Source organism: Engystomops pustulosus, chromosome 8, assembly GCF_040894005.1.
Source record: "Engystomops pustulosus chromosome 8, aEngPut4.maternal, whole genome shotgun sequence".
NCBI lineage: Eukaryota > Metazoa > Chordata > Amphibia > Anura > Leptodactylidae > Engystomops > Engystomops pustulosus.
In genome coordinates, this window is record NC_092418.1 from 113,500,953 (window position 1) to 113,519,745 (window position 18,793).

The window sequence follows — 18,793 nt, forward strand, 5'->3', positions numbered from 1 at the left end:
GCACCCAATAAAATTGACTCATCTCATGTGGAAATGTGGTGAGAAGAGTCATATTTGCCTGACTTTGGTTGATATTTATAGGTAAATGGATGAGATTTTCCATAAAAGAGGAATTTCATACCTAAACTGAGGGGGAGTCTAGTAGAGTAAAACCTGCTGACAGGTTCTCTTTAGGGGCTGTGAACTTTCTGTGAACAATCCTGGAGCAGTAGTAATTCCGTACCTATGAGATGAGACTCATCACTCTTTCACCTTCTCTCCTGTAACATGATTTATAAGAAGCTGACAAAGCTGCAGATATAATACAATATTCCGTTCTCCGCAGAGCAAACGTCCAGGGCTGCTGTTCTTATAATACTGATTGATGACAGCGAAACCTCAGACACAAATTCCATAGGTTCACATCATTCCACACTTTCCACCTACATTGGGGGTCATTTACTAAGGGCCCGATTCGCGGTTTCCCGACGTGTTACCCGAATATTTCCGATTTGTGCTGATTTTCCCTGTATTGCCCCGGGATTTTGGCGCACGCGATCGGATTGTGTCGCATCGGCGCCGGCATGCACGTGACGGAAATCGGGGGGCGTGGCCGAGCGAAAAACCCGACGGATTCGGAAAAACCGCTGCATTTAAAACAATAAAAGTGTCACTTGGGACGCGCTTACCTTCACTTGGTCCGGCTCGGTGAAGTTGAGTGCGTTCAGATGCTTTTCAGCGCAGAAGCGCCACCTGGTGGGCGGCGGAGGAACTACCTTGATGAATCCCGGCCGGATCCGAATCCAGCGCAGAGAAGGCGCCGCTGGATCGCGAACGGACCGGGTAAGTAAATCTGCCCCATTGAGTGTAGGAGTCAGCGACTAATTTACATGCACTTCAATTTTTTAATGTGTCTGCATTCTGTGCCGGCTACATTCAGGATGATTTACTGCAGAGCAGTGCATTGTGGGAGTATATTATTACATAAATTGGGACAGATTTACTTACCCGGTCCTGTCACGATCCAGCTGTGCGTTCTCCGATGCTGATTCGGGTTCTGCCGGGATTCACTAAGGTCGTGCGCCCGATGTCCACCAGGTGTCGCTGCTGTGCCGAAGTCCGCCGGAGTTCACCTTCTTCGTCTCGGTGTAAGTGAATGCGATTTTTTTTTTTTTTTAAATTTCGCGTTTTTTCCAAATCCGTCGGGTTTTCCGACAGCCACGCCCCCGATTTCTGTCGCGTGCACCAAAATCCAACGAAAGTGTGCGATTCGACCCTTAGTAAATGAGCCCCATCGAGCTTAAAAGGATATTCCAGGATTAAGACATACGGATTATCTGACCCTGGGTTGTGCTAAGTATAGGAGCTTACTTCATTGAAATAAATGTTTCTGTATAGGGAAAAATTTATATTTATTTTTTTCAAATCAGACAATCCCTTTAAAGAAAACTTTTTTACCAATGAAAAAATGGTAAATGACATCATTTCCATGTCTATGATTGATCCTTTAAATAGAAAATAGCCCCGGAAAGTTTTTATGGGATGGAGCTCATATTAGCCAAGTGGGCGTTAACCTTTAATCTTCATACAGCACACCAAGACACGCCCCCTTGGCTACTATGAGCTTATTCACAAATAAACTCCTAATGGCCATATATTTTTAATGGCTGGACGGATTTTTTGAGACAATTTTTTTCATTCCTCTGAAAAGCCCCTTTAAGACCATTGACAGACGATGCTGTTTGGCTTTGGGCTGAATCTTCTATGGTTAATCTGCAGATATTTACAGCAGCAGTAAAGTAAAGAGTTTTTGGAGCATTTCAACGTAATCTTTACATTTCAATTACGTCAGATTCTATAAAAGTGAAATGTTCTTTATAGGAATTCTACCATTTGTTTTTATGCATTGTAAACCAAACGTACCTTAAGAATGCTGTAGCTACACTGATGCAGAAACATATCTTGTTTAATCCCTGATCCGAGTGGTTTTGTTCAAAAAACAATTAGAACATTCAGGACCTTGGGAAAGCTGGGTGCATACCGACTTCTGTGTTTCACGCAGCTTCCAGACATTACTAATCAACCTAAACTGGATGACTTATACACTGCAGCTGGGGGATGGTGCGGCGATTGATTACTTCTGCCTGTCAGGGACAACACAGTGATGGCATATTATGCCGGGCAGGACAAGGCTGGAGCAGTGCATAATTAGGGTAACAGGAGAAGCGCCGGGGCAGCCAAAGGAACGCCAAAGCCTCGTTAAAACCACTCGGATCAGGGATTAAACAAGATATGTTTCTGCATCAGTGTAGCTACAGCATTCTCAAGGTATGTTTGCTTCATAATGTATAAAAGCAAATGGTAGATTTCCCCCTGAAAATTCATATCATTCATCATATTCAAAGCCTCAGGTTCTGTTACAGTCTGTGAAAAGGACGTTTTGTTTAGGTCAAGAGGCTGAAATTCTGGAAACAAAGTCGCTGGAGAGCAGTTATCTGAGAGGAGCACAATCAAAGCAAAATCAAAGTCCTATTTTTAGCGCCCCCTCTGACCTAGTTTTGCTGCAATCCACACTTAAGGATGAGAAGACCGTGATACCCGGCGAGGAGAGGGGAAAAATCAAACACAATTGATTTACAAAGCTCACACCTCCCATTAGTTACAGAGAAAGGAAGGGAAGGGTTTTCATGTAAGATTTCAGAGAGGTGAATGTATAATCAGAGAAAAAGATATAAAATGCACAAACATGTTAAAGAGCAACTCACACAAGTACCGATCAAGTAACATCAATGAGTCGCTTATCATTAAAGACGATCAATACCTGTAATATCCCTCACATCATACGTTGGGACAAAACATGTACTATATCCACTTCCTGCTGCATCAATTCTGCACATAATAGTAACAATAATAAAATATTGTCCTTTATGCGTAAAGAGGCTCTCGATGCCCAGGAGCTTCTGCACCCGCGCAGGATATGTCACCGCATTCACAGGTTGTATCTACAAGGCCACTCTGGTCACGGAGCAGCCTCAGCTCCGGGAGCTCACGAAAATGCTTCCCCAATGTAAATAAGCCCCAATGTTTTGGAGCGGCCATCATAAAGCCCTGATCTCAAACCTTCTGAAAATTTATGGGCAAAGCTGAAAAGGCCGATGCAAGTTAGACGCTACAAACACGACACCAGTTCCGTCAGGAGGAAGGGGCCCAAATTCCTACCAACCATTGTGAGAAGCTTGTGGATGGAGATCCAAAATGTGTCCCCAGAGTCATATAGTGTAATGGGAATGATACAAAATAATAAGGAAATGTGTATAAACTTAGGTGAAAGTCCTATTACATTTCTTAAAAATTCTCTCTCTCATTATTCTGGTGTTTGGCAAATATAAGGGATTTTGTTGATCCGGAAGGACCTAAAATCGGAAAGGTTTATTCTGCCTTCATGTCATCCTATGTGTCTTTTTATATTGTGTTTGGAAACCTCTGGTTTCGGGTGTATATAGCCCCTGTCACAGGTGCCCATGCGACCCTTGTCTCGGGTCGCAGGCGCACCCGTGTACCACAGTGCCGGCGACTCACCTCGCCGTGATCCAGCGGCGTCTCCCTCAGGCGTCATCCAGCAGGAGCTCCCTAGGGTTCCTGCTCCCGTGTTCTCTTACCCATCAGTCTGGACCTCCCGTTGCTGACCCCGGATTGGACAAAGATGTTGCATCTTTGTCGCCGGCCTTGACCTTGTGCCAGGACCTGACCATGAGACTGTCTTCCATAAAGGTACCTCGACCTCGGCTACCACCGTGGGCTAGTTGCGCCTGTGGAACGACCTGGTGGTACCCTGCCGCAGCAAGACCATCCCGCTCTGGTGAAGACCAGGTGCCACTTAGACTCCGGTCCCAGGTGTCGGCTAGTACACTGATCCCGGAGCCTGACAGCCCCCTGACATGTTTAGCCTATGCTGGGGTCTCTGGACTAAACCTGTGCCTTGTAATTTTCCCATTGAACGTACCACAAGTTGCCCACAGTTCATATCTTATTTGTAGGTCCGCAACATTCTGAACCGGAACTTTTCATTTCTACATCTGATTTTTTCTTTTTTAGATATCTCCCCCCCCCCCGAGATATTTGGAGACTGTGCACAATAATTACCAGTAATGAGCAGATGGACCTTCATAACCCGGTCCTCGTGATACCCATGTACTGTGCGGGGGTAAGGAGGGCTCATTAGTGGCTACGCGAACGTATAATGTGCAGGTATTGACTGCAATCTGACAGATGCGTCCTCATGAGGATATTTATATAAAACCGAAAAACAGGACACAGTTACCACGGCAACACTTATCTTCAATATCTTTCCACCTGAATCTGATTAATGCAGCCCCTTCTCTCGCTCTATGGACCTATGCGTCAGCATCAGCTGATTGTTCTTATATATTCAGCAGATATTTGGAGATCCATTACAATATCCTCTATGAATAAAAATGATGGGTACATCCCATATCATGGCTGCCCAAAATGCACATCAGACTCCACCCATGGTGATTGTTATTAGCTGCGGCTTACGGGTGCCACAGGTGTATAGGTGCAACCGGCCTCACAACATTTTTGACCCCCGTTTGTCACTCTTATGTTATTGTCATCTTACAGATCGATCTCCTGACCTGGCATCTGGCTTATATACTGGACTTTGCCTGTTTACTGCCTGCCCTGACCTCTGGCTTATACCCTGGACTTTGCCTGTTAATTCCTGCCCCGACCTCTGGCTTATATCCTGGACGTTTCCCATTTACTTCCTGCCCTGACCTCTGGCTTATACCCTGGACTTTGCCTGTTAATTCCTGCCCTGACCTCTGGCTTATATACTGGACTTTGCCTGTTAATTCCTGCCCTGACCTCTGGCTTATACCCTGGACTTTGCCTGTTAATTCCTGCCCCGACCTCTGGCTTATATACTGGACTTTGCTGTTTACTTCCTGCCCTGACCTCTGGCTTATACCCTGGACTTTGCCTGTTAATTCCTGCCCCGACCTCTGGCTTATATACTGGACTTTGCTGTTTACTTCCTGCCCTGACCTCTGGCTTATACCCTGGACTTTGCCTGTTAATTCCTGCCCCGACCTCTGGCTTATACCCTTGCCTTTGCCTGTTAATTCCTGCCCCCGCATCTGGCTTGTATAATGGACTTTGCCCGTTTACTGCCTGCCCCGGCATCTGGCTTGTATAATGGACTTTGCCCGTTTACTGCCTGCCCCGGCATCTGGCTTATATACTAGACTTTGCCTGTTTACTTCCTGCCCCGGCCTCTGGCTTATACCCTGGACTCTGTCACTTTGCTCCCTACCCTGTTCTCTACCTTATACCTCAGCCTCTGTTTAAATCTTCTATATTGCTGCCTGCCCTAAAAGACGGTACTTTCTTTGACTACACTTAGCCGGATCCCTGGAACCTTTGACCCCCCTGGGCCAGGTGCTATCTACACCATGACCACCATGAGAGATGTTTGCCTTGTGTGATACCTGTATATGGGTGAAAGGATAAACATCTGAGAGGTGCAGGAATAACACCCTTAAAGTGAAATGGGTTGGATAGCACAGTGGGTCCATCCCTTCTGTAAAAGAGCACGGCACCCCCCACCCCCACTGGTGAAACAGAAGTAGTGGAGCCCAAGTACAGGAAGAAGTTTAACAATGCATGGTGCCTGCCCAGTGACTGACAGGACATTCATCACCAGTCTCTGAACAATCAGGCTACTTACCTCTCACAACCCGACACTTTGTAATAGATAACTTATGTTTGGGTTCAGCTGCCTGTTAGGTCCATTCATATCTAATAACCAATAACATCGGAGTATAGTGATCCCTTTCTTTATGACTGTAGTTCTGAATATACCGTAGTTCCCAGACTGTCACCAATTCCCCCATGACATTGAGTTTGTTTCATCCAGTATAAACGGATATCAGCAGAAAGAGAAAAGGGAAATGAAAGAAAGAAAAAATCATTGAAATAAAAAGAATTTCATACCTTGCAAGAATGTTGCATCTGGACCCATCCTCCGTAGCCGTATCTCTATAGGAAGAAGAAGAAATGGTGGTTACGATTGGTAGTATTATATTATCACTGTGTAGTATTATTATATGTACTATATACTGCAGTATTATCAATGTGTAGTGGTATTATGTGTACTATATACTGCAGTATTATCAATGTGTAGTGGTATTATGTGTACTATATACTGCAGTATTATCAATGTGTAGTGGTATTATGTGTACTATATACTGCAGTACTATATTATCACTATGTAGTGGTATTATGTGTACTATATACTGCAGTACTATATTATCACTATGTAGTGGTATTATGTGTACTATATACTGCAGTACTATATTATCACTATGTAGTGGTATTATGTGTACTATATACTGCAGTACTATATTATCACTATGTAGTGGTATTATGTGTACTATATACTGCAGTACTATATTATCACTGTGTAGTGGTATTATGTGTACTATATACTGCAGCATTATCTTATCACTGTGTAGTGGTATTATGTGTACTATATACTGCAGCATTATCTTATCACTGTGTAGTGGTATTATATGTACTATATACTGCAGTACTATATTATCACTATGTAGTGGTATTATATGTACTATATACTGCAGCATTATCTTATCACTGTGTAGTGGTATTATATGTACTATATACTGCAGTACTATATTATCACTGTGTAGTGGTATTATGTGTACTATATACTGCAGTACTATATTATCACTATGTAGTGGTATTATGTGTACTATATACTGCAGTACTATATTATCACTATGTAGTGGAATTATGTGTACTATATACTGCAGCATTATCTAATCACTGTGTAGTGGTATTATGTGTACTATATACTGCAGTACTATATTATCACTATGTAGTGGTATTGTGTGTACTATATACTGCAGCATTATCTTATCACTGTGTAGTGGTATTATGTGTACTATATACTGCAGCATTATCTTATCACTGTGTAGTGGTATTATGTGTACTATATACTGCAGTACTATATTATCACTATGTAGTGTTATTATGTGTACTATATACTGCAGTACTATATTATCACTATGTAGTGTTATTATGTGTACTATATACTGCAGTATTATCAATGTGTAGTGGTATTATGTGTACTATATACTGCAGTACTATATTATCACTATGTAGTGGTATTATGTGTACTATATACTGCAGTACTATATTATCACTATGTAGTGGTATTATGTGTACTATATACTGCAGTACTATATTATCACTATGTAGTGTTATTATGTGTACTATATACTGCAGCATTATCTTATCACTATGTAGTGGTATTATGTGTACTATATACTGCAGTACTATATTATCACTATGTAGTGTTATTATGTGTACTATATACTGCAGTACTATATTATCACTATGTAGTGTTATTATGTGTACTATATACTGCAGCATTATCTTATCACTATGTAGTGGTATTATGTGTACTATATACTGCAGTACTATATTATCACTATGTAGTGGTATTGTGTGTACTATATACTGCAGCATTATCTTATCACTGTGTAGTGGTATTATGTGTACTATATACTGCAGCATTATCTTATCACTGTGTAGTGGTATTATGTGTACTATATACTGCAGTACTATATTATCACTATGTAGTGTTATTATGTGTACTATATACTGCAGTACTATATTATCACTATGTAGTGTTATTATGTGTACTATATACTGCAGCATTATCTTATCACTGTGTAGTGGTATTATGTGTACTATATACTGCAGCATTATCTTATCACTGTGTAGTGGTATTATATGTACTATATACTGCAGTACTATATTATCACTATGTAGTGGTATTATGTGTACTATATACTGCAGTACTATATTATCACTATGTAAAGGAATTATGTGTACTATATACTGCAGCATTATCTAATCACTGTGTAGTGGTATTATGTGTACTATATACTGCAGTACTATATTATCACTATGTAGTGGTATTGTGTGTACTATATACTGCAGTACTATATTATCACTATGTAGTGGTATTGTGTGTACTATATACTGCAGCATTATCTTATCACTGTGTAGTGGTATTATGTGTACTATATACTGCAGCATTATCTTATCACTGTGTAGTGGTATTATGTGTACTATATACTGCAGTACTATATTATCACTATGTAGTGTTATTATGTGTACTATATACTGCAGCATTATCTTATCACTATGTAGTGGTATTATGTGTACTATATACTGCAGTACTATATTATCACTATGTAGTGTTATTATGTGTACTATATACTGCAGCATTATCTAATCACTGTGTAGTGGTATTATGTGTACTATATACTGCAGTACTATATTATCACTATGTAGTGGTATTGTGTGTACTATATACTGCAGTACTATATTATCACTATGTAGTGGTATTGTGTGTACTATATACTGCAGTACTATATTATCACTATGTAGTGGTATTGTGTGTACTATATACTGCAGCATTATCTTATCACTGTGTAGTGGTATTATGTGTACTATATACTGCAGCATTATCTTATCACTGTGTAGTGGTATTATGTGTACTATGTACTGCAGCATTATCTTATCACTATGTAGTGGTATTATGTGTACTATATACTGCAGTACTATATTATCACTATGTAGTGGTATTATGTGTACTATATACTGCAGCATTATCTTACCACTATGTAGTGGTATTATGTGTACTATATACTGCAGCATTATCTTATCACTGTGTAGTGGTATTATATGTACTATATACTGCAGTACTATATTATCACTATGTAGTGGTATTATGTGTACTATATACTGCAGCATTATCTTATCACTATGTAGTGGTATTATGTGTACTATATACTGCAGCATTATCTTATCACTGTGTAGTGGTATTATATGTACTATATACATCAGTACTATATTATCACTATGTAGTGGTATTATGTGTACCATATACTGCAGTACTATATTATCACTATGTAGTGGTATTATGTGTACTATATACTGCAGCATTATCTTATCACTATGTAGTGGTATTATGTGTACTATATACTGCAGCATTATCTTATCACTATGTAGTGGTATTATGTGTACTATATACTGCAGCATTATCTTATCACTGTGTAGTGGTATTATGTGTACTATATACTGCAGTACTATATTATCACTATGTAGTGGTATTATGTGTACTATATACTGCAGCATTATCTTACCACTATGTAGTGGTATTATGTGTACTATATACTGCAGCATTATCTTATCACTGTGTAGTGGTATTATATGTACTATATACTGCAGTACTATATTATCACTATGTAGTGGTATTATGTGTACTATATACTGCAGCATTATCTTATCACTATGTAGTGGTATTATGTGTACTATATACTGCAGCATTATCTTATCACTGTGTAGTGGTATTATATGTACTATATACATCAGTACTATATTATCACTATGTAGTGGTATTATGTGTACCATATACTGCAGTACTATATTATCACTATGTAGTGGTATTATGTGTACTATATACTGCAGCATTATCTTATCACTATGTAGTGGTATTATGTGTACTATATACTGCAGCATTATCTTATCACTATGTAGTGGTATTATGTGTACTATATACTGCAGCATTATCTTATCACTGTGTAGTGGTATTATATGTACTATATACTGCAGTACTATATTATCACTATGTAGTGGAATTATGTGTACTATATACTGCAGCATTATCTTATCACTGTGTAGTGGTATTATGTGTACTATATACTGCAGTACTATATTATCACTATGTAGTGGTATTGTGTGTACTATATACTGCAGTACTATATTATCACTATGTAGTGGTATTGTGTGTACTATATACTGCAGCATTATCTTATCACTGTGTAGTGGTATTATGTGTACTATATACTGCAGCATTATCTTATCACTGTGTAGTGGTATTATGTGTACTATATACTGCAGTACTATATTATCACTATGTAGTGTTATTATGTGTACTATATACTGCAGTACTATATTATCACTATGTAGTGTTATTATGTGTACTATATACTGCAGTACTATATTATCACTATGTAGTGGTATTATGTGTACTATATACTGCAGTACTATATTATCACTATGTAGTGTTATTATGTGTACTATATACTACAGCATTATCTTATCACTGTGTAGTGGTATTATGTGTACTATATACTGCAGCATTATCTTATCACTGTGTAGTGGTATTATATGTACTATATACTGCAATATTATCACTATGTAGTGGAATTATGTGTACTATATACTGCAGCATTATCTTATCACTGTGTAGTGGTATTATGTGTACTATATACTGCAGTACTATATTATCACTATGTAGTGTTATTATGTGTACTATATACTGCAGCATTATCTTATCACTGTGTAGTGGTATTATATGTACTATATACTGCAGTACTATATTATCACTATGTAGTGGTATTATGTGTACTATATACTGCAGCATTATCTTATCACTGTGTAGTTGTATTATGTGTACTATATACTGCAGCATTATCTAATCACTGTGTAGTGGTATTATGTGTACTATATACTGCAGCATTATCTTATCACTGTGTAGTGGTATTATGTGTACTATATACTGCAGCACTATATTATCACTATGTAGTGGTATTATGTGTACTATATACTGCAGCATTATCTTATCACTGTGTAGTGGTATTATGTGTACTATATACTGCAGCATTATCTTATCACTGTGTAGTGGTATTATGTGTACTATATACTGCAGCATTATCTTATCACTGTGTAGTGGTATTATGTGTACTAAATACTGCAGCATTATCTTATCACTATGTAGTGTTATTATGTGTACTATATACTGCAGTACTATATTATCACTATGTAGTGGTATTATGTGTACTATATACTGCAGCATTATCTTATCACTATGTAGTGGTATTATGTGTACTATATACTGCAGCATTATCTTATCACTATGTAGTGGTATTATGTGTACTATATACTGCAGCATTATCTTATCACTGTGTAGTGGTATTATATGTACTATATACTGCAGTACTATATTATCACTATGTAGTGGTATTATGTGTACTATATACTGCAGCATTATCTTATCACTGTGTAGTGGTATTATGTGTACTATATACTGCAGCATTATCTAATCACTGTGTAGTGGTATTATGTGTACTATATACTGCAGCATTATCTTATCACTGTGTAGTGGTATTATGTGTACTATATACTGCAGTACTATATTATCACTATGTAGTGGTATTATGTGTACTATATACTGCAGCATTATCTTATCACTATGTAGTGTTATTATGTGTACTATATACTGCAGTACTATATTATCACTATGTAGTGGTATTATGTGTACTATATACTGCAGCTTTATCTTATCACTATGTAGTGGTATTATGTGTACTATATACTGCAGCATTATCTTATCACTATGTAGTGGTATTATGTGTACTATATTCTGCAGCATTATCTTATCACTGTGTAGTGGTATTATGTGTACTATATACTGCAGCATTATCTTATCACTATGTATGTGCACAATTATCACTGTATTATGTTAGTATTATATAGCAATATATCAGTATTATATTAGCACTATATGGCCTTTTTATCTAGCATGAAGACGCTTTGTAGACAAAAGACTTATATTTTAGCTGGTAACACCCTTTTATAAATGCACTATACTAATTTGGGGAATTTTGTTAGTTTTCCATCCCAGTAACAATGATAAATGTGATTTTTTTTGTAAACCATTACCACTCCATGTCCGCAAATTGTTCTCTAAGTGTCTACAGTTCAATGGATGAACGTCCATATTGATTTCCCATATGTGCTGGTGCTTATCATCCATGTATCTAGATAGAACATCGATCCGGCTCACTAATTGAATTGTGTCTTTGCGCATCTCCCATAAATCACAGGACAAAGTTATCTGCAACATTAATTCTTGGAACAGTAAAGTTTTGTTTAAAAAAAAAAAAAAAACGGACCGGGATAAGATGTCTCCATAAGGAACTTAAGCGTCTATAGCTGACCGGCTGTATTTCTTTTTGACAGTGTTGATGCACGAGGCCCAAGGTTTTATATTTTGTAATAAAAATACATCTGATTTTTCCGCATTACTATAAAACCCAAATTTAGCAACATTTTTTTTTTTACTTTGCTATTATAAAAACACTAGAGGTGTGAAAACCGATATTTTACACAAAAGGGCAGATTTACTTACACGGTCCATTCGCGATCCAGCGGCGCGTTCTCCGACGCTGATTCGGGTCTCCCGGCGATTCATTAAGGTAGTTCCTCCGATGTCCACCAGGTGTCGCTGCTGCGCTGAATTCCGTCGGAGATCATTGAAGTTCGGCAGGCCGGTTGCAGGTAAGTGCGTGTCAAGTGACACTTTTTTTTTTTAAATACGGCGGTTTCTCCGAATCCGTCGGGTTTTCCGACCGCCACGCTCCCCGATTTCCGTTGCGTGCATGCCGGCGCTGATGCACCACAATCCGATTGCGTGTGCCAAAATCTTGGGGCAATTCTGGGAAAATCAGCGCAAAACGGTAAAATTCGGGTAACCCTTAGTAAATGACTCCTAAAATGTTGCGTTAATTGTTTCCAGTAAATCGGATGGTGATGCATACAATTTCAAAGGACAAACTCTTCTTTTTAATATTAACAGATCCTTCTGATTGGTCCTCCAGGGATCAGCTGGAATCTGTGGGAACATCTTGCAATGTTCAAAATGCATGCGGCGCCCCCGCAGGAGATTTTAAGTATTACACAGTCTCCATTCAAGTCAGTAGGATGTCTGTGTAATGCAGGACTGGACAAGTCCTCCTAACAAGATGATCCAGGACACAGTAACCCCTTTATTAACCTAAATGTTACTAAAAGGTTACATAAAAATAGATTTTCCTGAACGGATAACATCTGTAGTGGTTTATTGACCTATCAGGATCATATTGCATGTTAAAGGGTTTGTCCAAGACTATGATATGGACGACCTGTTCCTTTGATAAGACCGACAAGTCAGATCAGTGGGTGGTTCTGGCGATTGGTTATATGATGGGACCCCCCCCCCCCCATATTGATATATTGCGTTCATTCATTTACATCCACTTCTTAAAGGGTTGTGCAATAGATCCATTCCCATCTTTATGTTGAGAATGGGGTATTCCTGACTGTGTTTCTCAGATGCAAAGATATGGCTACGCACAGGGCCGGCGCTAGCACTGAGCATACCTGGGCAAGTACTGGGGCCCAGAACTTCTGGGGGGCCCACATAAAGCTGAACATAAGGAATCAATGGGGGTTAAAGGGGCTGTATCTAATGTATCCATAGGGTGTGTGGGGGGCTTATATAAAATAACCATGAGGGGGCTGTTTGATATGATAAACTAGGGAACAGGAGACTGTTATAGTTTCAGAATTTTTAATGCTGCATTGTGAGTTCACTGCAAAGGGGCCCATGGAGGCTCCGTCACCCAGGGGCCTATTGATACCTGGAGCTGCTCCTGGCTGCGCATATGTAGCTCTCTACATTCACTTCTGTGGGATTTATAAGAACTGAAGAGAGAGTGATTGTCATGCATGACCACCGCTCCACTCACTAGACAGGGGTTAGGTGACCTCTATTCCTCCTAAAGGAAACTCCATCAATATTGCCCACTTAGACAACTTCCAACAACTTTTAAAATTTATTTAGCATTTCTAAAAAAAAATAAAATATATATATATATATTTTGGAAAAACTATTCTGCTTTGTGGTTATTTTATTTTATTTTACTCTCTGCATCTTTTGTCTATTGTTATATGGACATATATTAGCAATTATAATGCACATCGATGGTTAATGATTGCTATAGGTGAAAGTATATGGATCCTGCTGTTTGCTGTGCCGGGCTCAGTGGCTGCGGAGTGAAGGTCACCTTACTGTCTCCATTAATATTTGAAGAGCAAAGAAAGTCGGGGGAGGAGCACATCTCACTGCGATTGACCCCCCCCCCCCCTCTCCGTACAATGTATTGATCTGTTAACTCATCCCCAGAGAAGGGACAGCAGGACACGTCTCCTACCAGAAATGACTGATTGATGCAGCCGTTTTATATATATTGTATCTCATTGTAACTGGGAACTGTTGCAATAAAATAAAAGCTGCAATCTAAACTTTTAAAACAATGGGTCCGCTTTGCATGTAGTCATGATTACAATACTGTATATATCTATAATAATAATAATAATAATTCTTTATTTATATAGCGCACACAGATTACGCAGCGCTGCACAAAGCATGTTAAATTGGTCCCAGTCCCCATGGGGCTCACAATCTAATCACCTACCAGTATGTTTTGGAGTGTGGGAGGAAACTGGAGGACCCAGAGGAAACCCATGCAACACGGAAAGAACATACAAACTCTTTGCAGATGTTGACCTGTTGGGATTTGAGCCCAGGACCCCAGTGCTGCAAGGCAGAAGTGCTACTCCCTCAGCCACCCTTATATATCATTTTGTGTATACAGCTTCCAGCTCATTTTTGCTAATTTTGATCCTTTGTAGAAGAATTCAGAGCACTTGCTAAATACTTAAATGCCTGTACAATTTTTATTGTGATATGGATTACTTTTCGTGGGATGAGGCGTAGTTTATATTAGTACATTTTTATATCAATATAAAATGCAGGAAATCTCCCATCAGAATCCATCCTGATAAAGCAGGGACATTACTCATAGATCCAGGCACCGGGACTGTGGGATCTTCTTATATGTGTTATCCGTGGCCTCCTTCCTTCTAAAATCAACTTTTATAATGATGTAAATGAGCCAGAGGGGCGCTGGGGGTGTAACCGAGTCCCTTCTATGTTGCATGTTCTCAGGCTATTACACTGAGCAGGAGCGCTTCCCCCTCCCTCTGTGTGCTGAAACATCCTCTGCTCAACTGAGATTACATAAAAAGGAAAAAATGGATACAGCTCACCTAAGTGAAGATTAGAAAAGCATGGACTGAAGGCAGGGCCGGCTCCAGGTTTTAGTGGGCCCCTGGGCGACAGAGCCTTAGTGGGCCCCTCCGTGGGCCGCCCTCCAGTGGCCACACTCCCCCCCCCTCCCCACACACTGACCACCCCCCCTCCCCTGCGGACGCACTGACCCCCCCAACCTCCCCCTGCGGACAAACTGACCCCCTCACCCCCCCCCCTGCGGACACACTGAACCCCCCCTCCCCCCTGCAGACACACTGAACCCCCCCCCCGCTAACACAATGACCCCCCCGCTGACACACTGACCCCCTTCTCCCCCTGTATACACACTGACCCCATCCCAACCCCCGCGGACACACTGACCACCCCTCCCCCTCTATACACACTGACCCCCTCCTCCCCCCTTCCCCCGCGAACACACTGACCCCCCCCCCTCTTCCCCTGTATACACACTGACCCCATCCCTCCCCCCTCCCCCTGCGGACACACTGAAACCCCCCCTCCGGGAAAGAAGTATTTTACCTGTCCTGGTTCCCCCGGAGCAGCGCCTGCAGCTGTCTTCGGCCTGGGCCTCCCGTACGCGCCGGCTCTGAAGCCGGCACACGTGACCCGATGACGTCATCATGTGCGCCGGCTTCAAAGCCGTCGCATACCCTGCGGAGCGCCGCATCGTGGGAACCGGGACAGGTGAGTTTTAGGTTCTGCCTCTATGCTGCGCTCCCCACCAGCGCAGCATAGAGGCAGAAAAGTGATCGATCCGGATGGTGATCAATTGTACCAGTGTCTCATAGCGACACTGGTACAATTGATCCGGGGGCCCGAGTGGGCCCCTCCAGTACCCCGGGGCCCCGGCACTTGCCCGGGTTGGCCGGGTGCTGGCGCCGGGCCTGACTGAAGGAGGCATCATACGGAGGAGAAAACGCTAAGTTGCTTCAGGTGAGTATCATGAGGACATCAAAAAAGGAAAAGTTCTCTAGTGAATAAAGTTTCAATGTTTTCAAACAGATTTACTTTTATTTTGTTGATGTCCCCGTGACATTACATCATTACATCAAGCAGAGGGAGGGAGGAAGTGCTGAGATAGGAGATAGGGAGGGGAGACAGTGTAATAGCCTTTGAAGCTTAAGCACGAAGGAGCTCTGGTAACGCCCCTTGAGCCCGTGGGGCTCATTGGCATAATTATAAAAGTTGATTTTAGAAGGAAGGAGGCCATGGATGACAAATATAAGAAGATACCACAGTCCCGGTGTCTGGATCTATGAGTAATGTCCCTGGTTTATCAGGATAGATTTGGATGGTAAATTTCCGTAAAGTGCGTAAAGTTGAATGGAGAAACAGTTGACCTCCATTACTATCATTCAAGCCCTTAATAATAGAGGATCAGCTCTGCTGGACATTGTGTAATGTGTTTGCTGTGTTATAGACTGGATGAGGACAGGCAGGAACTTTGCTGAGTCATTTGAAAGTGAAAGTTTTCTGGTTAAACAGTAATAATCCGGTGGGAAATAAAAAAAGTCATTAGTAAAGATTAACACTTTAAGGATGTGGCTGAGCTTGTGCCTTACATGGATTCCCTGATGATCTATTCTAAGAATAGGTCCTAAATATCCATAGGACCCCCACAGAACAGCTGATAGACAGAGGGTATAGTGACTGAGCCTGGTTACCGCAGCAGAGGACTTGTGCATTTACTTCTGTGTTACTTCTATATTATTTGATATTTTATGATATATTTAGTATTTAGTCATGAAGCCCCCCTTCCCACGATTGATGGTGTTTTTCACAGTCTCTATTCACTTCTGTTCAGTGATCAGTATTGATCGTGGCATCTAAGGGGTTACTCTTCTGGAATCCAAGTTATCTACAATTTTGGCAGTAGGAGGCAGCTTCCAGTTGTCTAAGACAGTGAGAACCTGCTGCCATGTAGCAGGACCACCTTTCTTCCAGTAAAGTTGTCACAATGTCCAATTTTTTTTAAGGCGGATTTCACACAAACGTTTTTCTTTCTTGTATTCTACCCGTTCCATAACATTTCGGCGCAGGTAGCAACAGCCACGTTCATTTCAATGGGCAACACGTCCAATCATATGAATAAACATACGTATGGCCGCGCTTACCTCTCCTCTCTCCAGCGTGGGGCTCTATGCCTATGTGTCCCCTCCGTGCTTAAGTTTCGCGGGCTGTTACACTGTGCAGCAGCACTTCCCCCTCCCACTATGTGCTAAAACTTCTGCTGCATTGATATTACATCAGACAGAGGAAGGGGGGAAGTGCTTTGAGAGCACAGTGTTACAGCTTGTGAATCTACATCACTGAAGGATCTGGTAACACCCCTTCTGGCTCATTTAAATGCTAGTTTTAGAAGAAAGGAGACCATAGATAACAAATGTAAGAAGATTTTCACAGTCACGGTGCCTGGATCTATGAGTAATGTCTCCGTTTTATCATGCTTTGTGGTAGATTTCCTTTAAAAAACCTGTAACACTTTTTATGCCTTGATCTATTGATCAGAATTGAATTAACATGAGGTTCTACCACATTGGGGCAGATTTACTTACCCGGTCCTGTCACGATCCCGCGGTGCGTTGTTCGACGAGGTTTCGGGTCTGCTTTGATTCACTAAGGTCGTGAGCCCGAGTTCCCGCATCCGTTGCTTCCGCACCGAGGTCCGCCAGAGCTCACCTTTTTCTTCCCGGTGCATGTAAGTGCGTGTCTTGCGACACATTTCTAATTGTTGTATCCTGCACGTTGTCCGACTGCCCATCCCCCGATTTCTGTCGCGTGCAAGCCGGCGCCATGAGCCAAAATCCGATAGCGTGCGCCAAAATCCCGGGGCAATTCGGCGCAAAACAGAAATTGTCGGGAAACCCCACGAAAACACGTCCGTCGGACCCTTAGTAAATGAGCCCCATACTGTATGGTGGTGCTGTGTGGGGTCCACTGTGGGTGGTGTGGCTTGGCGCCATAGAGGCTCGGCCCGGTTGTAGGGATGCTATTGGGCTGCTCCCTAGGCGCCAGGTCACTGCCGTTCAGTTCCCATTCACTGAAAGGGATCTAAGAAGAAAGTGGCCAAAGGCAAATATTCCAGCTGTGACTCCCATTGCAATGAATAGGAATAATATGTCGGAAGCCCCTTTAAAGCACATTTAATATACGGGGGGGTATCACATCTGTGCCAGATGACAACATCAGCTCTGCTACATCTGTAGCTTTGTGAAATGTCTCATTGAAATACATACAGACACAAATCTGTTACATTTTTGCATGAAGATCTCTCTAAATTTTACGCACCTAGAACAGGAAAGTGTTAATGATATGACACGTATGAGTTACCTGTGTGAGGTCCGGCCATTCCTTGGGCAGGATATGACTGTGGATATCTATTTTCATGGTGGAAGAATTCCAGCTACTGTATCCCGATAATTATCCCTATTATTCAGGATGTGAGGATTTACTGTATGCTGATACTTTGTAGCAAAAAGTCCGCACACACCCCTCTGTGTACAACCAATCAGAATGTGAGGCCGGTCAAGTTCAAAGTGCAACATATTGCGGATTCCACTAGTGACACCGCATATGAATGTGGGAAGGTTGGATGAGGCTACAATTTACTTATCATACACATAGGTTATGGATTTCACCATCTCCAAAATTATAAGCAGACTGGACTATAAGAATGTATTCTGTTACCAAAAAGAGTGTGTATCATGAGGTTCTGCAGCAGCTGAGGTGTGTATTATGAGGTTCTGCAGCAGCTGAAGTGTG

At 41.1% G+C, this 18,793-nt stretch overlaps 1 protein-coding gene across 2 annotated transcripts in view; it reads right to left on the reverse strand.

Annotated features, from left to right (window-relative positions):
* ACMSD (aminocarboxymuconate semialdehyde decarboxylase) overlaps positions 1-18,524 on the reverse strand; it is a 59,550-nt gene extending 41,026 nt beyond the window's left edge. Inside the window, exons 1-2 of one of the 2 annotated variants that reach the window (XM_072120329.1) lie at positions 18,362-18,523; positions 5,995-6,039 (exon numbers count right to left, since the gene is read on the reverse strand). In XM_072120329.1, the coding sequence (XP_071976430.1) occupies positions 5,995-6,039; positions 18,362-18,418 (102 nt within the window). In that variant the 5' untranslated portion in view covers positions 18,419-18,523. Of the gene's footprint in view, positions 1-5,994; positions 6,040-18,361 lie in introns of both variants that reach the window. The other variant, XM_072120330.1, reaches the window with a different exon arrangement.
* Positions 18,525-18,793: the final 269 nt, after the last annotated feature.